Here is a 22,830-nt window from a genome sequence, read left to right as displayed (position 1 = left end):
TATTGCCGACCCTTTTCATTTCGGTCTATCTGATAGGTAAAATGATAATGTTATTTTAACTTGCATTTCTCTAATTTCTAGAGAGTTGAGCATCTTTTCATGATTAGTGAAACATAATTAGATATTTGTATTCTGCCTGGTCATATTCTTTACTCATGTTTCCATTGTGTTCTTCTACATATTATTTTATTATATAATTTGTAAACATTTACCTTCAATTCCTTCTGTAAAAGAATGTGTCTGGATGAGTACTGAATATAATTTGTTCAATGAACAAATGAAACAGCTTCCTGTTATTTTGGCACACTGTGGCAACGTGTTATCATCTGAAATGGTCCTTCATACTTCTTCTGGGGGTCAGATGAAGATTTAAAGGGCACTTCACGGGGTCAGGTTCCCTTCTACAATTCTAGGTCAAAGGAGCCCATCTGCGCCTTATAACCCGAGGCCCGTTTCCCTCTTGCTTGTGGACCAGCAGCCTTGCTCAGCACGCTGAGGCCCTGGCAGAGGCTGGACCAAGGTGTAAGTTTCACATTTAGTTCTGCTCTGGGTGCTGAGGTCACATGACAGTGTCCTTCTCCTGAAAGTAACACCCCATGTCTGTGGCAATATGGGAGCCAATAATTTTGTTTTCAAATAAACTGAAAAGCCTCAGATGTGGAGTGGACGTCATCCTGCTGGTGCCCACGGTGCCACCTGAGGGACTGTCTGCAGAGCCCGGGCAGATTCTTCCCCACTGTTGCGCAAACGGATGTTCTGCCGTTGTGACTCCTGGATGTGAGGGGACATCCAGGCAGTTTGTCAGATATTTCTAAGTGGCCAGTTGATTTGCATTGGGAAGAAAAGTCAGGATTGTGGGTTGAAATAACTCATTGAATCATCAGTGACCTGCCCCTGAAGGACTGGCTTGCAAAGAGGCAAGTTTATATTTGCTGGCAGCTTCTGGTCTCTCGTTTTTGGGGTTTTAGATGTCTCTGAGGTTTCAACATGAAGAGGAAAAAGACAGGTGGGCGCTTAGAACTGCTCTCCTCACTGGAGGTTCTGTTGCCAGAAATCTTCACTCTTTCTTCCTCCTGGGACCAATGGTACATTCGCAGGACATTTGTCCAGGGTTAGAAAATCATGTGGGGCCCTCGGTGTGACTTTGCTCACAAGCTCCCACCCCCACTTCCCTCTTGTCTTTTCTGCATAATGCCTAGACATCACAGTCCACTCATGAACGCTTCAGCAGGCATCTCGAAAGGCAAGGACTCTTCTTTTTAAAACTAAAACTAACCATGATGCCAATATCTGACCTAAGAATAATTCCTTTTTTTTTTTTTTTTTTTTGAGACAGAGTCTTGGTCTGTCACCAGGCTGGAGTGCAGCGGCGCAATCTCGGCTCACTGCAACCTCCACCTCCTGGGTTCAAGTGATTCTCCTGCCTCAGCCTCCTGAGTGGCTGGGAATACAGGCGTGCACCACCACACCCAGCTAGTTCTTGTATTTTTAGTAGAGATGGGGTTTCACCATGTTGGCCAAGATGGTCTCGATCTCTTGACCTCGTGATCCGCCCCCTCGGCCTCCCAAAGTGCTGGGATTACAGGCATGAACCACTGCACTTGGCCTAAGAATAATTCTTTAGTTCATATCATTAACTGTCACATCAGGGACATTAACTGTCACATCGCCTCGTCCATGTATGTTCATGGTTGGTTTTCTGCACAACGGGATTTTGGAGGATTTTTAACCCTATTGCTCTCCCGCCTCCAGCCAAGGCTGACCCTGACTCTCAGCTGGGGTCGTAGATGGGACACCTCTAGAACACTAAGCTTTGCTGAACAACCAAATGCTAAACTAGCTTATTTAGCCTTCCTGTTGTTAGAGGCACAAACTATGAAAAGCACACTAAGAAATTGAGCCACACCATTCTTCTCTTACCCTAAGCCCCTTTTCACCCTCTGAATGGTCCCAGGAGCTCAGGAGGAGGCAGTAAGGGAGGCAGCCAGGGAAAGGGAGAGGGGCATGGGTCCTTACCTGAGGTCGTGGTGGTCTCGTTGCTGTCGACAGTAGTCTCGTTGCCCCTGAGAGCCCTGGCGAGCGGCAAGCTAAAACCCACCAGCAGGAGTGGACACAAGGGCTCCATGGTGGACCTGCAGAGAGGCAGGGACAGGCTCAGAGGTCATCCAGCAGCAGCAGTGGGACCCTCCGGTGCCAGGCAGTGATGATGAGGATAAGAGCCAACTTCATTTCAGGGCTTCCTCTGAGCCAAGACGTTTGCCTGTCACTTTCACGGATCATCTCACTGAGCCTTCGCAACACCAGGGGGATACAGTCACTGACTATGGACATTCACTCAAAGGAGGGAACCAGGACTCAGAGGACCCGCTTGGTTGATGGTTAGTGAGGGCAGGTTGGGGACTGGAACCCAGGGCGATCTCATCCCAGACCCCTGCCCTCCCCGGAACCACTTAGGAGAAATCACTTCTGGGTGACCTAGCCTGGTGTCCTGGACCCTCTACCATCCACCCTCCACTCGCCCTGCTAACTCTACCCCTCCCATTCAAGCCTTGCTCTCTAGCCAGCTGTCCTCTTCACACCCAGCAAGACACTGCTTTTCAATCTGTTTCTTCGTCCTCCTTCACTCTGCCTGGGAAACGTCGATCCTCCAGGGCCTAGTTCAGGCAGCCTCATCGCCCGGCTGCAGCCAAGTTCTCTATTCCTCGCTGCTCCAGCACACTCAGTCTAGCTCCTGCATGCTTGGTCTGGCTCCAGCATGCTCTGCCTGGCTGCAGCTTGACCCTTGCCTCTGACCATGGCCGTGTCTGAACTCTCAGGTGAAGTGGAGGTAAGCTGCCTCTGTAAGGATGGGGCCATGGTCCACTCATCTTGACAGAGCCAATTGAGTACCCTGGGATGCAGGTGAATGTTTATTGGGGGTAGGGGGTAGGAATGCCCAGGGGCAGACCCAGACTGTAAAGTGGCTCAGCACAGAAAAAGGCTCTTTCATGCTGAGGACCCGTGGGCCATCACCTCAGATCTTCACCTGGCACTCCATTTTGCCAGAACATCAGAGCATCACTAAATGTGGCAGTGACTGCTTGGTGGTGTGGAAACCCGTCACTAGAGCCTCACTGGCAGGTGCAGGTGGGCAGTGGCACCTGCTGAATGGGATTTGCTGTTGACATTGCAGACATGCAGTGGAGGTGTGCCCCCCTCCACTCCCCACCCCCTGAACCCCATCCAAGGTCAGCCTGTCCCCACCAGCAGCCCTCTCCTGCCTGAGACCTCCCTCAGGGATGCAAATGGACCCCATTTCAGAACTGAGGCCAAGAAACATCCATTCCCCGGCTGCTCACATGTTAAACACTAATGCTTGTAATTAGAGAAGATATCTGAATGAGTGTGAAAAATCCTAATTGTGTTTCAGTAATCACCACTATTAAGATGAAACCATTATGAAGACATTATAACAATTAGCCCAGAACAACTACGATGGTGGCAATCAGCACTTTTACTTCTTTCCTCTTTTTTAATTTCCAAAATACACATTTTAGATTTGTAAAATGAGCCATATACACAAATAATTCCATGAGCACCTACTATGTGCTGGGTATTTTATATCTGTATTATCTGCACAATAACCCCACAGGGCTGAGAAACAGAGGTTCCCGAAGGATAAAGAACTGGCCCAAAGTCAGGCTGGAGGACATGGAGGAACCGTGATTTGAACCCAGGAACCCTGGAGACAGAAGCCCTCACCCCCGCTGCAAGCTGCCCTGGCCCTTCCACAACAGGCAGCTCGGCCCATGTAGGCACACACTGTTTTTAAAAATCTGTTACTGCACACTGCCACAATACTTTTAATATACTTGAGTAAATTACAGAGTAATTGATTGGGGAATATTAATTGGTTTAATACAACTCCAGAGATGCAGACTTCCTAGCTGAAACATTGTCTCATCTCATGCATTAATTTGATAACCCTCCTCTTCAAATGCTCAGTGATCTAAGAGGAGGCTGACATCCTTGAGAAAGACAAAGATCATTTTGTTCATCTATTAGAAACTGAGGTCCAGAAGTGCTCAGGGGAGCCGCAGGTGATTTTCCTGACACGAGCGGCAGTGGGCAACAACCTGCAGAATTCAAAGCCTGTCCGCCCGCTGGAGCCCGGCTCTGTCCCCGTTATATTTTAAAGCCAATGACAACTTGCTAGTCCCTGGCCATTCACTCTCAGTGGGCTTGCACGAGTGACCTGGTCCAAATGGTGCTTGAAACAGTGATTAAAACCATGCAGAATATTAAGGATTTGTATTTCATCCGTTTGTGTTGTGAGCCTACCAAATGCTGAGTATGTAGAGCAGAAATTACATGTGATTTCCAGGACTGATATGAGAAAAGGAGTTTATTTATGATAAAGCAGGTTGTATATTTACTCCCCTCAACCGTCAACCTGCTATCTATTTCATTATAAATCTGTCTTTTTATTCCATCTGATGTCTTTTTAATATTCCTCACTGGGCAAGTCCTTGGGTCAGGCAGCCAGGTAGGCCCTGGAGATGCAAAGAATATAGTCTTGTTTCAGCCCTAAAGTGGCTCATTGAGGAGGAAGGACAGGCAGAAGGATAGCCACCCTGATACCCCACTCCCATGCTCCGGAGACAAGGCCACGGTGCCAAGGAGCAAAGGTGAGGGAGCAATGATTCCTCTACGCAGTTAATGAAACCTTCCCCAGAAATGCAGCGTAGAGTGAGTCATCCAGGATGGAAGGCAGAGGGAGATGCAGGCAGGGGACAGAGGAGCGAAGGGAGCCCAGACAGGACCCACTGTCCAGGGAGTTCACGGTTCTCCGGTACGTGGGAGAAGATGAGTAAGGAGGAAAAGTCTGAAAAGGAATTGGGTAGGCCCTCAATGCCATGCTAGAGTTTGGCTTGGCCCTAGGGCTCGTTTTTCCATTAACAATCTACATTATTAGAGTCACCTGGGGGCACGAAGGAACGATGCACATTCCTGTGCCCAACTCCAGATGGAAGAAATCAGAGTATCTGGGGAATAATGGCTTTATATAGGCTGAAGTTCAAAAACCTTGGCTACGAGCCATGAGTCGCCATGAAAGTTTCCAGAGGGAGCCCTGGACGCCGCGCGTCAGCTCCTGACACAGGGTAGCCTTTGCGGCTGGAGAGTGGTCCAGAAGCCTGAGCATCACCTGGGAGCATGTGAGGAATGCAGAGTCTCAGGACCGTCCCAGACCTCCCACCTTTACGAAGGTTCCTGGGTGGTTCCTCTGCTCATCAACATTTGAGATGTATTGATCTAAGCAATGTGTGTTTAAGAAAGACCAAGCCAGGGGCAATGGGAATGGAAAGGAGGGAGGGAGTCGAGAAGGATTTCAAGGGTAGGGTCCATGGCAGTGGTGATCAGTGGGATGTGGGTGAAAAGTGAGGCAGCAAAGGTATTGGGGTTTCCATCTTGGGAGCTGGGGTGGGAGGGAGCATCATTCATCAGCTGAGACAAGGAGAATGGGGGCTCTAGGGTGGGGATAAGGATGATTTTTAGCGGGAGGCATAAAGCAATAATATAAGCTCCCAGTTACCGAGCTCCTATGAAGCGGGATAAGCTATCTGAGGTTCTGAGATCAATGACCTCATCAACCCTCACTGAAATCTTTTTTTTTTTTTTTTTTTTTTTTTTTTTTTTTTTTTTTTTTTTGAGACAGAGTCTCGCTCTGTCGCCCAGGCTGGAGTGCAGTGGCACGATCTCGGCTCACTGCAAGCTCTGCAAGCTTCGCGTCCTGGGTTCATGCCATTCTCCTGCCTCAGCCTCCTGAGTAGCTGGGAGTACAGGCGCCCACCACCACGCCTGGCTATTTTTTTTGTATTTTTATTAGAGACGGGGTTTCACTGTGTTAGTCAGGATGGTCTCGATCTCCTGACCTTGTGATCCGCCCGCCTCGGCCTCCCAAAGTGCTGGGATTACAGGCGTGAGCCACAACGCCCGGCCTCTTACTGAAATCTTACGAGCAATGTCCTGTTGTTACTGAAGATGAAGGGCTGCATTAGAGAGGACGGTGGAACATTCCTCAGGAGACTGCCTGTAGCAGTTGCATTTGGTGTCTAGGGGCCTCGTCAGAAGGAGAGGTGGGCTGCAAGTGCAGTATGTGGGGGAGGCACTCCTTGTGGGGGTTATTGGAGAGGAAGGCCAGGGTCAAGGCAGCAAGTTGCAGGAAGTCACTGCAACAGGGCCCGAGGAAGGGAGCTGGGCAAGAGACTGGGAAACAGTGGCTGGGCTGGGGGGAGGGCAGGAGGCAGGTCGAGGTGCACAACCAAGGGTAGGAAAGGGATTTTCCTGAGCCCCATCCACTTCCCCACATCCCTGCCCCCTCTCTTGGAGTGGTCCCCTCTCTCTCTTCACCCTTTACTTGACCCCACCAGATTTTGAGGTTGAGCTACCTGAGATGGAGTCTTTCCTGGGATCACACTGTCTGGCCCTGTGTAAGGTGATTTGGGTTTTGGACCTCTCAACCAGCCCAGGAGACCCCAGAGAGTAGGGGGCTGTCTCGTGTCCCCATTTCCCAGCTCCTGACTTCCTCCCTGGCCACCTCAATAATTGGGGCTTTCAGGGCATTTGAGGGCAAGGAGCCATCCCTGGGCTAGTGCCTCTGGGCAGGAGCTGCCCAGCTGACCCCTCTGGCCCCACCAAACCCGAAAGTGCCCTTTCCAGCTGGCCCAGGATGTCCAGCTGTGGACTGACCCACACTGCCCCCTGCAGCTCCAAGAGGGTAGTGTTTTCTCTCTGCAGCCCAAACCCATCACCTACATGGTCAAAACCTGCAGCTGTTTTGCTTTCAACTAAGAAACAGATGAGGGTTCTTCTCAAGGAAGCAGGAGACAATGATTTGGGAGCCATACTCAGGTTTCAAAGCCACTGCACTTAAAAAGAGCCCCTGGAATGGGTCGCACGTAATTTCTCATCCAAACCAGGACTTCTTGGAGAGCAAACGAGGGGGCTATAATGGTTCAAAATATATGCTTCTCTAAAACATTTATTGACAAATGATTTGATTTTATTAAGCTGGAAGACTATTAAGTAGTTCTTCTCACAAAATATTTTTAATCTGAAAACAAAATAACATATTAATTTTATATATATATTTAAGAAGAAATATTTCTGGAGGCCCAGGCAGACAGATTGCTATGAGCTCAGGAGTTTGAGACCAGCCTGAGCAATATGGCAAGACCCCATTTCTAGAAAAAATACGAAAAAATTAGCCAGGCGTGGTGATGCGAGCTTGTGGTCCCAGTTACTTGTGTGGCTGACGTGGGAGGATCACTTGAGCTTGGGAGGTTGCAATGAGCCAAGATCATGCCACTGCACTCCAGCCTGGGCAACAGAGCCAGACCTTGTTTCAATGACAACAACAACAACAAAAAAAAAAAAAAAAAAAAGAAAAGAAAAAACCTTTTGGTATTGATTATCTGAAAATAAAATGAGAGCATAAAATGATACTTATTCTCTTATCTGTTCCTAATATGTTTCCCTCAATATGTTTTTCAATATTGAGGGAAATGTTTTATTAATATTATTATTAATGTTTAATAATTAATATTTATGTTTTAATTTTTTAAATAAAATTGCCTGCATTATTTTCAGATTAGCAGTTTGTGAGCTCTCATCATTTAATTCACTTTATTGCTTCCTTGTTTTTGTAGAAATAAGTTTTAGTGTCTTCCTGTTCATAACTTCATTTGTTTGTGTGTTTGTTTGTTTGTTTGAGGCAGAGTCTCGCTCTGTTGCCCAGATTGGAGTGCAGTGCTACCATCACGGTTCACTGCAGTCTCAACCTCCTGGGCTCAAGGGATACTCCCATCTCAGCCTCTCAAGTAGCTGGGACTACAGGGGTGCACCACCATGACTGGCAAAACTTAAGACTTTTTTTTTGTAAAGATGGGGGGTCTCACTATGTTGCCCAGGTTAGTCTCAAACTCCTAGACTCAAGCAATCCTCCCGCCCTGACCTCCCAAAGTTCTGGGATTACAGGTGTGAGCCACCACCATGCCCAGCCATAACCTTTGTTTTCAGTAATTGTAACTCTATAAAATTTTCAAAAGCCAAGAGTTCTGTGTGTGTCAGGGGGCAGGGCGTGGTGGGGTTGGGTGCTCCATTTACTGAATCCTTCTGTAATATATTTCCAATTAGTTTGGAACTAAACTAAACTCACTTAGGGCCTTGTTTGCAGAAAGGTTCACCATCTTTTTAGGACACTTAGGTTTATTTACAAAATAATTCTTTGAAGCCTCGAACATTTCTAGAATCTGATTGATGATGAGCAGGAGAGAGAAAGTGCATACTACAAAGCTGCAGTGTCTTAAAAATTCAACATCAGCCTAATTACCATGAATTTGCAGTTTAGTTACTCTGTGTACGTGTAACTATTTATAAATTTTGACATCCACAGCTTCTATTTTAACTGATGAGATGTCCAATTTGGACACAATTATAAATGCTGTGAGGGTGGGCATGGTGGCTCATGCCTGTAATCCCAGCACTTTGGGAGGCTAAGGCAGGCAGATCACTCGAGGTCAGAAGTTCGAGACCATCCTGGTCAACATGGAGAAACCCCGTCTCTACTAAAAATACAAAAATTAGCTGGGTGAGGTGGCGCACACCTGTAATCCCAGCTGCTCAGGAGGTTGAGGCAGGAGAATCACTTGAACTCAGGAGGCGGAGGTTGTAATGAGCCAAGATTGTACCACTGCACTCCAGCCTGGGTGACAAAGCAATACTCCATCTCGAATAAATAAATAAGTAAATAAATGATGTGTACACCACGATCAATTCCAAGTACAATACATTTACTACAAATGCCGAGCTTTACCCACACTTATATAATATCATATTCCTAATTCCCCCACAAATAATTTTATCATGACGCTGATTCTTCCACTGCATTTCCTGTGACATTAGTAATTAAGTCAAGGCTTTGCCTTTGACAGGAGCAACATCCAAGTTGTATTGGGATTCCATGAAATGAATAAAAAAAAAAAATAAAACCACTATGGGAATGGACTGATTTTGTTTGAAAATCACTGCTTGAAAACGACACTGATGTAACACTGGCATCATCTGATGGTTCATGAAATTCTTCTACCCTTGGGAGCACTAACAACTATCACTTCACCTTCCAGGTTTCACAGTGAAACCTGGAATTGAAGATGAGCAAAATTAGCTGAGAATACTTCTTTGATCTAAGTGAAAAGTCATGCTTTGTGAGTAGTTGGCAAAGCACCTTCAATTTATCATCCTCAGGCGCAGGGGTCTTCAAGCAGCCACTTAGTGAATACTGATGATCTCTTAGCAGCTTTTTATTTCTTTCTTGCTTCTATGTGGTCAGCGATACCATTACAGCCCCCGAGGTAGTTAATAAATGTTTACAAGTATTTGGTATAAATTACAAATTATTCCAACATTATCATCAACTTTCTGGAAAAAAAAATCAGGGCTTGATACGTCTTTTCTGGTTATTCCTGACCTACAAGTTTAAGGCAAATTCAGAAAGTTCTACTGAAACATAATTTAAATAGAGTTGCAGATTCACATCATACAATAAATGCCCAAGCCCATCGAAGAAGAGAGTTCAGACTGTTTTTTACAAGTTGTATTGATTTCCTACAAATATTTCAAAATCCCCTACCCTGTAATTTCTCACGTTTCCCACAGATGCTGATGACCATGGCATCTCACAGGTCATGGTGTGGGCCGCAGCTCAACTGGCTGGTACCACAAGTGGCCAGCAGGAGCCCCAGCCTTGAAGCCTCCTCCCACCACACTGGGATGCCAATGGGAGTTGGTTCTAATCAACTTTTCTCCAAGGGCACTTTTTCTTTTCTAACCCGCCTGTTGTCCTTGAAAGGTAAGTGTTACTGACATTGTGTTAGGAAAGGGTGATGAAGAGAGAGAAGATGGTGGCTGTCATCTTCCAGATTTAGTCACCATTAGAGAGAGCCTGTTCCTGGCACAGGTGTCTCCATCCTATGAGGAGAGCATAGCAGAAGCTGGGAGGCACAAGTGGACAGCCTATAGAACCTTCCTGGATTCTGTTAACGCAAGTATTTCAACATTAAAAGTTTAATTTTCAGCCAGGCATGCTGGCTCATGCCTGTAAACCCAGCACTTTGGGAGGCCCAGGCGGGTGGATCACCTGAGGTCAGGGGTTCAAGACCACCGTGGCCAATATGCTGTAACCCCATCTCTTGTAAAAATACAAAAAATAGCCAGGCGTGGCGGTGGACGCCTGTAATCCCAGCTACTCAGGAGGCTGAGGCAGGATAATTGCTTGAACCCAGGAGGTGGAGGTTGCAGTGAGCTGAGATTGCACCACTGCACTCCAGCCTGGATGATGGAATGAGACTCCATTTCAAAAAAAAAAGTTTAAATTTCAATTGCTGTAAGATGAAAAATATGGAATAAATGTGAAAGTGGACAGGACACAGGGACAACAAGCAGAAAATAGGGCTGTCTCCGTTGAAGAGGGAAATACGGTCCCCTGGAGAGAATGCAGAGACACGGCGTGGTGTGGTGGGAACTGAGCCCTGGGGCCCTCCAAGATTTAGATCTCTGAGCCCTCTGTCATGAGACCTGCTCATATTTTTCCTTCTCTCAACAAAACACATCTTGATTTTCCCCTTACTCAGTCTCACCCACATTTTGCTGCCCTGAAGATTCACACCTGAGCCAGGCAAGGAATGCAGCTTTGCTCAGGTCTGACCGATGGCTGCACCTGCCCCTCATCTGGCAGAGTCACACTCACAGGTACTTTATGGTCCCTAGGCCATTGCTTACTCAGAAGAGATGTGCTTTATCAGAGGCTACCTGGCAGGGCCGTGGGAAAGATCAATATGGGAAACAGAACCACTGCCCGAAACACCCTGGGCCGGAAAACAGCAGGGCCCACACAACACGGCTCCATCCATCTGCCCTCGGGGCTCAGCAGTAACGGTGTGAAACAATGGTGCTGGGAATGTTGGAAACAGCACAGCCCTCCTGCTGTCTCCCACTGAGAAGAGGGCACCCAGTGCTGAGGCCTGCAGCCCCTCCACAGAGCCTCTGCTCAGCGGTGTGGCTGACAGAGGAGATGCTGGCCAGCTGTGTCCTAGGCCTCGCTGAGTGCAGCCCACCCTGGATCAGACCTCCAAAAGTGATGATGGCTGGACTAAGCTCTTGTGGGTAAGTTTATGCTACACTTTTGATTTCAAAGAAATCCATTCAGCTGCTAGTTGAGGGGGACTCTCTAGACTCATGAGTACCTGCTGGTTGGCTTATGTATTCACCCATGCATTCATTCAGCATTGGTTACTAAGAGTTGACTGCCAGGATCTGGAGAGACAACTAAACAAGACAAACACTGGCCTTGGCCCCTCCTCCCACCTCCCCACTTCCAAAGCTTGCGATTCAGCCAGAGAGAGAAAAGCCTTCAATAAATAGAATGCAACTGCGATGTGTTAGGCGGGGGAAGCACACAATGTGGTAGAGGCGCCCTGCAGGGTGCCTGCCCCTGTCCAGAGGGGTCTGGAGGGCTGCCTGGGGAGAAGGGGAGTTAGCCAGTCCAAGGGGGCTGGGGAGGTGAGGGAGGCCTACAGGCGACAGAGAGCACAGGGCCCTGGGACCCCACAGAACCTGAATAGGACACGGGCAACCAGGACTCTCCCCTGGCAACGCCAACGCTCAGTGTTCAGAGATGTCCAGGAAGACCTTTCTGGCAGGATTATCCATGCATGTGGCACCCCTCAAGGCAGGGCCAACTCTCATGCAGGTCTCTACCCTGGTGCCGTCTCAGAGCTGCCACAAAGGAGGCGCCACACGGGTGTTTTTGAAGGAATCACCATGAAGAAATAAGGTGTCAGGGACTGGCACGCGGATTCTCTCCAGCACGTCAACTCATGGCACTTTCGGAAGGGCCCAGGCCACGGAGCCTGGAGACCCAGCTGGTTTGACATCTGTCTCTGCCTCTCTTTCTCATTAACTCTCATCCTCTCTCTCTCTCTCTCTCTCTCTCCTCCCTCCACCCCCAGAGGAGGGCCTTTTCCAGAACACTTAACCTCTCTGCACCTGCTTCCCAATTAGTGAAACAAGAGAATCCCATGAGATCACAAATGAGTGAGTCGTGTAAACTGTAACTCATCAGGCAAGGGCTGGTTATTATAATGGCGTGGCCCCATTGTTCGCCAGGGCAGCAGCCGTGCTGTGGGAAACTGCAAACTCAGCAAAGCGAACGGCGGTGTTTGCTGAGTGGACACGGTCTCTGCCACCACATCTTCCTGGGAGGGCCTCGGAGGGGTGAGGGAAGCCCACGTGGGGAGCCTCTGCCGTTTCCACAAAGGAGCCTGCAATTCCGGAGCCTGCATCTCCACTGGGGTCTGTGCCTGTGTGTGCCCCCCTGGGTTTTTCTTTGAGGTTTTTCATTCTCCTGTGATGGTTGGTGGGGGGATGGAGATAAGTGTCCTGTCCCCGCCCCCAGAAAAGCAATCTCTCCACAAAACTCACAAGCAGCCTGGGCGGATCTGACTGCTGAGGCATTGATGCCTAAGAGCTGTCTGTGCAGGCAGGTGGGTGGAGGAAGCTGGCGGTCCCTAAGGCCTCAGCCCTGGTGATGCCCACTGTGGGCGCCTTAGGCAGGCCTGGGCTTACAGTCCGTCTCAGCTCAACTTGGACACATGCCATCTTTTCCTCATCCTCCTCTTCTTGAAAGGCTTGTTATTCAGCTGGAAAATAGACATTTTTCAGCAGATTTTCTCTATTCAGAAATAGACTAAAGCTTCCGCTGGAGTCTGGCATTATCCCAGAGAAAGGAGACCCACGGGCCTTCAGCAGTGCACCGCCCGCAGGGAAGTCATCCAGTCTGGGCATCCTGACTCGGTTCTCCCGCGGCGTCCTTCTCATCTGCTGTAACCGAGGTCAGGGAGAAGGCCCTGGGTGGTGTCTGGCCTGAGAGGGTCAGTTGTGCTGCCTGCTTCAGATGCCCCATAGGCTGGCGACTCTTCTGGTCTTTGGTGCTGACGCCCACAGGCCTGGCTCACAGTGGGTGCTGGGTCAGGGCAAGTGGAGAACAACAGTGCCGGGAGCCAGGACCCACCCATGTGTTAGAGAAAGGCAGCAGCTTGGAAACCTGTAGGCGGGTCTCCCGTCCACTGAGTCACCAAGAACTAGGAGCCTGCAGCCGGTTGGGAGGATTCTGGAGGTGCTCTGCCCCCAGCTGGGGCCCTGAGCCCCCACGAGGCTTCCGCGTGGGGCATCTGATGACTCACATGGACCACGGCACAGCAGCCCAGTGGGCTCAGAGTTAGGAGCTGGAGGATGAAAGCCACCCACTCTTACCTGCCTCTGAGGAGTCTGCAATCAAGAGGGAGGATGTCCCCACATGGTAAATAACCACAGGACGGGGCATGTGGGGCAAAAGGCAACTGAAACGTGGAGACAAATCCCAGCGGGAGGCCTCTGGGGGGACCCTGAGCAGAGACAGAGCAGGATAGCGCTCTGAGAGGAGGACAGCCGAGGCCAGAGGGGATAGCATTCAGGACAGGGGCCAGACATCTGGGGTGGCCAGGGCTGGCCTGGGGCAGCATGGAAGCAAGTGGCCACGGGTGGGGACTGGGCCTCATCCCAGAGGGTCTCAAGGCCTCCCCAGGGATGGAGGCTTCTTGCTGGGGACAGATTCCCGCTCCTGGCCTTGGCTTTGTGCTCTGGGAATGAAGGCTGCACAACCCAAGAGCCAAGGAGCCCTGGGTCCCAGTGGGCTGCTCCGCTGTGCCTGAGGGAGTGGGGTCTCAGGGACAGAATGGGGCCACCCCTTCTGCTGGGCGCTGAGGGCGACCCTCCTGCAGCAGGGCGGTGGCCCTGGCAGCCTGTCCACATGAGGGGCTGAGCCAGGGCCAGGTGTTCTGTGTACCATCTCACCTTTGCCCTGTTTTTCCTAAGAAATGCAGATTATGTGACCTTCAGAGGCAGCTGGAGAAAGAAAAGATGGAGGAGATCACGGCCCAGCAATTCCCAGCCTGCGGTAGGCAGCAGGTTCAATGATACACTTGAGGTCCTAATCCCTGAGTGTGGCTGCGTGTGACCCGAGTCCCTTCTGCCTGCCAGGAGTGAGGCCACCTGAGATCGCAGAAGGGACTGGGCAGGAGACAGGTGCAGGGTAATCCAGATCCCATATTTAACCGACGGTGAGGAGGCCTCCTTACTTCTCCCTGAGCCTGGCAAACATGGCTAACCTCCTTTGGAGAAGTTCTGTGAATCACGTGTCTGACGCAGGCTGGTGAAGTACAGTGTTCTCCGGAAATCCAGCGGTCTGCACCATCAGTGTCCTGGGCTCACTGCCTCTGGAGACTCCCACACCCCCAGCCAAAGTCAGGACCCTCCCCTGAAACCTCTGCCATGACCTGTCCTGCCTTAGGGAGGTGGAGACCCTCAGCGTGCAGGTGTCCCACCTCACTGTGCCTCTCAGCTTCTTTGTTTCTGCCCAAAATACAGGCTCCTGAGTGGCCTCCTGTGGGTGTCCTGGGACTGTCACCTGCCCTCTCTCAGCCAGGTGGGCTCAAACGGCAGGGGCAGCATCTCTGGTCCAGACTGGAGTCTGTCTCAGTTCATTTATCCAGGATCTTTAGGCAAAAAGAGAAACACCAAGGATTATCCCCTTTCAGGCGAGCTTAGCCTGCTTTTTCGGGCTCTTCAAGGCCTATCCATCCATGCACGGAGAAATAACATGCATGCTGGTGTGGAAATGACGCCCGGATACCTTTCCAAAGGCTCCATGGCCCACTCTTCCAGTCTCCATCCTGGTCATGCAGGTGCTGACCCACATGTTTCTGGGTTAGGAAGGAAAGCAAAGGTCAGGAGGCGAAGGCTGACCCCTTTATCTTCTGATAAACCCGAGAGCAGAACAGCCTCAACAAGGATAATTACAACAGGGAAATGGCATTCCTGGCCAGTGGACAAGCACCTCCTTTAAACTACACCTCAGAGCCCCACTTTGACTTGCATCCTATGGGGTGCTGGTCAGTGGGGGCTGAATTCTGGGATGCTGGGCATCCCTCCACCATGCAGGCCCCACAAAGGCAGCCGAGGAGGGACAGTGCTCGGAAGCAGACAGCCACACAGACCACTGGGCTCCATCAGGCCTCTCACCGCAGGAAGCACAGGCTGGCGAGGCCAGAGTTAATTCCTCAGAATAACTGCTAATAATACAAATCAACCTTTTTGGACACTGAGTACATACCAGGCCCTGTGCTAAGTGCTTCTAACCTAAGCATCACCTCATTGCCTGCTAATACCCCCTCTAGGAAATAGGGACTATCATAAGTCCTGCCCACAGGCATGAAAACCACAGCTGTGGGTTGACCCTCTCTGCGTCTGTATCTAATACTGCACCTGTTTTCTATGAAATCAGGACAATATGACTCATAGGGCAAGATGATTATTTGTTATACATGGAGAAAAACAAAAGCTCAAATAAAAAAAGTATGTTTTCTGAAGGAGAAACACAATTCAGACATTTTCCAAGCTTTAAGTATGAATATACTTACATGGATGAAAGATTTAAAGAATAACAATAAAAAACCCTTAACCGTAAAATTTGTCGACTCAGCAAGTTTCAGACGTAGCCACGGCGAGCTGGCCTCTTTGGAGACGGTTTTGCTTGTTAAAGAGAAAAGGATGCAAAGGGCTTGCTTTTTATCTCCGTTGGTGAAGGTTGGAATTGAATGCTTTTGAACAAAAGTAATTGCCTGTGTCTAAATGTAAAATCACTGAAACATTACTAAAAGACTGGCAAAGAAGTCCAAGTGTTAAGAGAGAAAAAGTGGGAGAGGAAACAGGCAGAGAGAAATAAGGATGAGAGACTTGGTAGTGTCCCTGGTCTGGCTCTCACTGCAGGGACCTGAATGGACCCACAGTGTCCTCCAGGGGTCTGGGGAGTGGACCAGCTGTGCTCTGGACAAGCCCGAGCTGACTCACTAGAAGTGGGTGTTGTTCTGTATCTTCCTTCACTGAAGACAGATAGGAGAAAGGCCAGGTGTCAGCCAGGTGGAAAGGAGGAAGGGATAAAGATGTACTGCTTTGTGCTGGCCGGCAAGGCTGCAGAGGGCCTCTTGCTGGACCCTCCCCTAACAGTCCCCCAGACAGGCAGCGCCCCTCTGCCTTGGAACACAGATGGATGAGGACAGGGAGGTCAGAGATGGTGAAGCATCTGCCCACTGCACCTGGCTGGCCAACCAGAGAGGCGCTGGGGGTTTGAGGGAGGAAGTGCTGTGTTCTTTCTTCTGCAGCCTGGGGCCCACCTGGGCCATGCAGGGTCAGGCCACACAGCCACCCACCATGCATGCATGCCTGGCCTGCCAGGGATGAGTTGTTTTGGGGTTTCCAGAGATACATGGGAGACTCTCGGGAGGCTGGAAACTGAATTCTGAGCACACCCTGGGAGATTGTACCCCCGGAAGTACCTGGCTCTGGTGGCCAAAGAAAGGCAGCCATGGACACAAAGATGTGTCTCCCTCCCCTTATACACATGTCCCCTGCCCCTATACACACAGGCCAGGTGTGTTCAGAGGCATCTGAGGTCCCTGGGGAACAGACAGTGCCCTGGGAAAGAGGGTGACCCAGGAGGCTGCTGGGAGCTGGGGAGTGGCCGCTTCCCTGGGTCCCCTGGAGCAGATTCTGGTGGAAAAGTCCAGCCCCACATGCAGGGCTCTGCAGGCAGCGCTGCCCGCGGACCCGAATCCAGTGCAGGCATGGAGGCCCCAGGGTTCAGGGAGTTCCTGTGGGGATGAAGAATGGCACTGAGCTCCCTCCACGTGAGGCTGCGTGGAGAGGCTGCAGGGTCTGGGAGGAGCTCAGGATGAGGGCACAGGGTCCAGCTCCGACGCCCAGGCCTACTCCTGACTGTGTGGGTGACTATGGAGGTGATGTCTGCAGTTTACTCGTCTATAAGTGGGGCAATAAAATCTATCGCTATTTCCATACTCAAACGACCACGTCCTGACCTCACCTCCCCAGTGGGAGGCTTGGAATCTGCAGATGGGGTTTCCTTGAGTGAAGAAGAAGCTCCAGCAAAGCTAAGACAGAGAAGCCTAAGCCATGGGTCCTCACTAGGGAGTCACAGCACTGACCCCATTCCCTGATGCTGGCAGAGTAACAGAGTGGTAATTTATCGTAAAAGAATTTTAAAAATCCATGATGTCTAAGAGTTAATAATGCTTCATAATTCATTTCAGTGCTTTTTCCTTTTTCTTTTTCTTTTTTTTTGAGACATGATCTCATTCTGTCACCCAGGCTGGAGTGCAGTGGCATGATCATGACTCACTGCAGCCTCAAACTCCTGGGCTCAAGCCATCCTCCCACCTCAGCCTCCTGAGTAGCTGGAACTACAGTTATGCACCATCATCCTTGCCTAATTTCATTTGTACTTTTTGTAGAGATGGGGTCTTGCTATATTGCCCAGGCTGGTCCCAAACTCCTGGCCTCAAGTGATCCTCCCGTCTTGGCCTCCCAAAGCGCTGGAAATATAGGTGTGAGCCACTGCTCAATGCTTTCTTATGTAAATGCTGCAGAAGCCTCAAGTGCACACCTGTGGATTATACACTAAACTTTATTTGATCAAAGAATTTTTTAAAAAGCAAAAGAAATGATGCTGAGGGGGTGGGACTAGCACAGGCACAGGGTCTGCCCGAGGACTCAGCAGCACTCTACCCAGGCCAAGGACCGGTAAGAACGCCGGCGGGTCAGGAAGTCTGTTAAGGGATAATTTCAATTTCCTATGCGCCGAACTCTAATTCTCCAATTTGCATAATTCCAATTATGCACAGTGTCCTCTTGAAAATGAATAAAAAGTAAAGAGCTTATTCTGTGAGAATTAAGTCTATCTTGATTCCAATAAAAACGACAGACCCACAGACAGCTGGAGACACAAGGAAGCTTCTCGAAAGCACATTTTCTCAGACCCTAAAGCCATACTCGAATTCATTTAATCAACAACCAACAAGCCCACTGGCTAATTACCCATTTAAAGCATGTGAACTTTACAATAGCTGGGGCCAAATAAGACAGAATGAACTATATATAGCCTGACTTTTATTGGATACATTTCCACCCTAAAGAGGAAAATTATCCTTCTTGTCTTGAAAGAACAAAGCAAGGAAGCCCCTGAAAACCTTAAAGTGATAAATCTTCATTCCTGAATGGGGGTCACATAAAACCAAAGATGAAAGACAAAGGTTTCCTTACCAAATCTAAAATTTGAGAACAATGTACAATGTCTCACAATTCTTCATGAGATTTGAAGATTACCAATAATTAATTTTTCCCATCCTTGTAGCAGCTGATTGTCATTTCAAATAACATATACCACCAATACCACCAAAGATACTGATTGAATCCTTTACTCACTAAAAATTACCGCCTAAGCAGTGACAAGATAATTGTGTTTGGGATAGTCTTTGGATCTTACCAAGACCAAATTATTATAACAGAGTAGACTATGATCACGAAAGCGTGCCCTAAGACAGCAAGGTTAACCTCCACAGACAAAAGTAAACTACAATTAACAGACACCGAGGACACTGCCCTCAACACTTTTGCAGACTTGTTACTTTTTCCACTAGAAACTGCCGTGGCTCTAATGGAAAGCACCATCAATTTATAGAGAGCAGTTCCCCCCTTATCTGTGTGGGATATGGTCTAAGAGCCCCTGAAGCCACAGATAGACTATACTCTGCTTTTTCCTACACATACGTACCTACGTAGAGTTTATTCTCTAAGTTGGGCGCTGTTTAGGAGGTTAACAACAATAATAAAATAGAACAATTTTAACAATATGCCGTCATGGAAATCATGTAAACTTGGTCTCTCTCTTCTCTCTCAAAGTATCTTGTACTCTACTCACCTATTTTAGAACACAGTTACTATGCTGTTTTCTATATGTACTGTGTATATATACTATGCTTTTTCCTACACATACTATGTATATGTACTATCCTTTTTCCTCTACATACCATGTATATATACTATCCTTTTTCCTATATAATGTACATATACTATGCTTTTTCCTATACTTACATACCTACATAAAGTTTATTTTATGAATTAGGCACAGTAAGAGATTAACAACAACAATAAAATAGAACAATTCTAACAATATCCTGTTACCGAAGTCACGTGAACGTGGTCTCTCTCTTCTCTCTCAATATATCTTGTACTCTACTCACCTATTTCAGAACATAGTTACTGTGCTGTTTTCTGTATGTACTATGTATATATACTATGCTTTTTCCTATACATACTATATATATGTACTATCCTTTTTCCTCTACATATTATGTACATATACTATCCTTTTTCCTATACATACTATGCATATATACTATCCTTTTTCCTATATAATGTATATATACTATGCTTTTTCCCATACATACATACCTACATAAAGTTTATTTTATGAATCAGGCACAGTAAGAGATTAACAACAACAATAAAATAGAACAATTCTAACAATATCCTGTTACCGAAGTCACGTGAACGTGGTCTCTCTCAAAATATCTTGTTCACTCTATTCATGTATTTTAGGCCACGGCTGACCGTGGGTAATTGAAATTGTGGAAGTGAAACTACGGATGGGGGCCACTATCGCAAATGCAGATGGCGCTCTCTACTCCCCGGGAGAGGCGCTCAGAGTCATTTTCATTGTCTTCATGATTGTCTTTTCACATTAATGAAGACGTTCAGCTGCCACAGCCTGTCAAGATCACTATAATTCCAAGGGTGACTTTGGAGCAGCGATGGTGGTTTCTTTCCAGTCGACCGTCATCTCCCGGCCCTTGTTCACAGGACTCCACTCTGGCATCACACCCACCTCCAGCGCCCCTCCCAGGCTCCTGTGCCTGCCTGGGGAGCCCTGCTAGCTGTCTCCGCTGGTCATGATGGCTGGCTGTCCACTGCTCCACGTGCCTCCCTGTCTGCTTTTCTCTCTGAACTTGAACATGAGCTCCCGTGAGTCAGGGCCCTCTCATGGTCTTGCACCTTCTGGAGGGGCCTCCGGAGGGACAGGGCAGAGTCCAGAGCGGCAGCACCCTGTGGAACTGTGCGAGAGTGGCCAGGAGGAGTGCAGGGAGGTGTGTGCCTCCCTCTCACTGGGGCAGTCAGCACGGGGCAGGCCAGGCCCTGGGCCATGGATTCCGAAGCTGCCGGGCACCTCCTGTTCTGAACCCGAGCTTCATAAAACGCCTGGAGAATGCCCAGTGGGGCCTTGGGATTCCCCCTGCAGGGACAGGAAGGTTGTGAGAGGCACAGCTCCCACTTTCACAAGGCCTGGGGGCAGCCCTGGCCCTGCCCTGTTTCCTCGCTGGGCATCGTCTCAGGCCCTGCCTGAGTGCTTCTCAGGGAGCAGGGTGCTGGGTGCACCTGGGGACTCAGTGCTGCCGACTCAGGAGGGGCCTGGGTGGTGCTGTGAGATTCTCCAGGGCTTCCGAACATGGTAAAGGCATTTTCAATGTGATGATCAGGTCAAGACCACCTCTTCTACCTTGTGACTTTCATTTGACTTTATCTGGGCTGTGTCGGAAAATCAATTTGTCACGTCCTTCAAACAGGATCCATGAATAAACCAATACCTCCGTTACCGCGTCCAGGGGAGACGCAGTGATAGGACAATAAACTATTGATGATCAATAACTGATGCATCCTCTAGGATCAGTCCTGAACACTGGGGCCGACTGTACTGGAAATCAAAGCCTTGAACAGGAATGTAGACTTGCCATCAGAGTCAAAGAGGCTGACCCTCCAGCCAAAAGCAGCCTCACGGGGAGCACGTGGTAAGAGATACAGCAAAAAACTTAGAACAGCAAGATTATTTTTTCTGTGCCTGTTGGCCTTTCTTCCCTCCTTCATAGCAGGCACCTGTGGTCCTGTGACTGGCTGTGGTGAGACTCTGGGGCACGGTCTCACTGCAGGCGCTGTCTCTGAGTGACTGGCAAGTGAGTGGAACAGGAGGTGGGAAATTTCATGACCATTCATTGGCTTGGGGGCATTCCATGCTTTGGAGGCCAAGGACAGTAGTTTCACCGTCTCACCAGGGCTCTGATTGTGCTAATTCTGGGAACAGACTGTGTTTTCTGAAACCTCATGCCCTGGGGAGCATGGCGGTGCCCCGAGGGCCTGGATGCCGAAGGCAACCTGAGGCTGCACAGTTGTACTTCAGAATCCATTAAATCCCACCTGGCTCATTTCAGCGCATATCCCCAAACATGCGGGGGTTTGCTGAGTGCTAAGGAGGCTCACAGGAGGTCCGGGAGCACACCCCTGCCCCCAGGAGGTCACAGTCCCTTCAGAGGCCTGTGTGGCACCTGGAGAATGAATGCCCTCTGCCACTTCAGATGCAGGGTCTAGCCTGATGTGCAAAATGCTCTCTCATTGAGTTTACTACCATCCCACCTGAAAAAAAGACACTTGGCTGGGTGCAGTGGCTCACGCCTGTAATCCCAGCACTTTGGGAGGCTGAGGCAGGCGGATCACGAGGTCAGGAGATCGAGACCATCCTGGCTAACATGGTGAAACCCCGTTTCTACTAAAAATACAAAAATATTAGCCGGGCGAGGTGGCAGGCGCTTGTAGTCCCAGCTGCTCGGGAGGCTGAGGCAGGAGAATGGCGTGAAACTGGGAGGCGGAGCTTGCAGTGAGCCGAGATTGCACCACTGCACTCCAGCCTGGGCGACAGAGCAAGACTCCGTCAAAAAAAAAAAAAAAAAAGGGGGGGGAAAAAAAGACACTCTACCCACAGGGCTGAGCTACGGCTGAACCACCCCTATCAAATCACGCCGCTTCCTCTAAATTCCATCACCCACAATGGCCCCACGCTGGAAACCCACTGCCCGCTCAGGATGCAGCAGGATGGCAGTACTGTGAGCTCATCTGGGTTAGAGCTTGTCTTAGGTGGGCTCTGGATTATCCCGCCGCTGGGACACCAGGAGGGCAGTGAGCAGTAAGGACCAGCATCTCCCAGCGGGGCTGCCCAGGGAAACCAGAAGCTACCAGCCATTTCCTTAATGTCAAAACCGAGCCGTTTTTCTTTTTCTTTTTTAAAAATATAAACCGAGAAGAGAAAACGTCCAGGGTTATCTAGTTACTCTTGTTCTAAAACCCAAATACCGAGCCACAGTAAGACTCAGCAGTTGTTTGGTTTTTTGTTGAAATATCCTTAAACAGGTTTCTGTTACTGGAAACCAAATAACAGCCATTCAGTGAAAAACTGATTATATTTCTAACCTGATCATATACCTGAACTCAGCATCATAATATTAATAAGCAAATCAAAGTCAAGTAAAAAATGGATTTGTGTTAGTGCAAGATGTACCACTTGAGAGAAAAAAGTTAGAGCTGTTCGAATGGACAATGCTGATCTCATTTACATCCATATGTACAACATTGAGCTGCTTAAATTCTGACACTTTAATAAGAAGGTCCACCGTGGAAAAGTGTGGGATTATTAATTATTCTTGCTTTGAGCACAATTACTCTGCCTCCGATCTGACAATCACGCCACAGCCCTGTGCCCTGCGTGCATGTGCACACATATACACACACGCACGCACACACACACGCGCGCGCGCACACAGCCTCCACCCTCTGGCAAAGCCTTTGAGGAGTCCAAGGAACAAATGTCGACCAACCTGAGGGACTCTGGGCATTTCTCTGAGAACGTAATAACATCACTTTACAGGGACCATTGCTCTGGGCTTGGGCAAAGCCAGGCCGTCCATCCCAGCCATCCTCGCTGCCCAGATGAGGGGCAGGGGTCCTCTGGGAGAGGCACCA

General features: G+C 49.1%; 1 protein-coding gene across 12 annotated transcripts in view; it reads right to left on the bottom strand.

The window, feature by feature from the left end:
• The window catches only part of PTPRE (protein tyrosine phosphatase receptor type E), a 182,526-nt gene that overhangs the window by 42,696 nt on the left and 117,000 nt on the right, over positions 1-22,830 (bottom strand). For all 12 annotated transcript variants that reach the window (XM_074000828.1, XM_045361738.3, XM_074000831.1 and 9 more), the window contains one exon: positions 2,017-2,132. In XM_074000828.1, the coding sequence (XP_073856929.1) occupies positions 2,017-2,125 (109 nt within the window). In that variant the 5' untranslated portion in view covers positions 2,126-2,132. The remainder of the gene's footprint in view (positions 1-2,016; positions 2,133-22,830) is intronic.

The sequence above is a fragment of the Macaca fascicularis genome, chromosome 9 (assembly GCF_037993035.2).
Source record: "Macaca fascicularis isolate 582-1 chromosome 9, T2T-MFA8v1.1".
NCBI lineage: Eukaryota > Metazoa > Chordata > Mammalia > Primates > Cercopithecidae > Macaca > Macaca fascicularis.
This window is presented reverse-complemented; position numbering and strand designations above follow the sequence as displayed.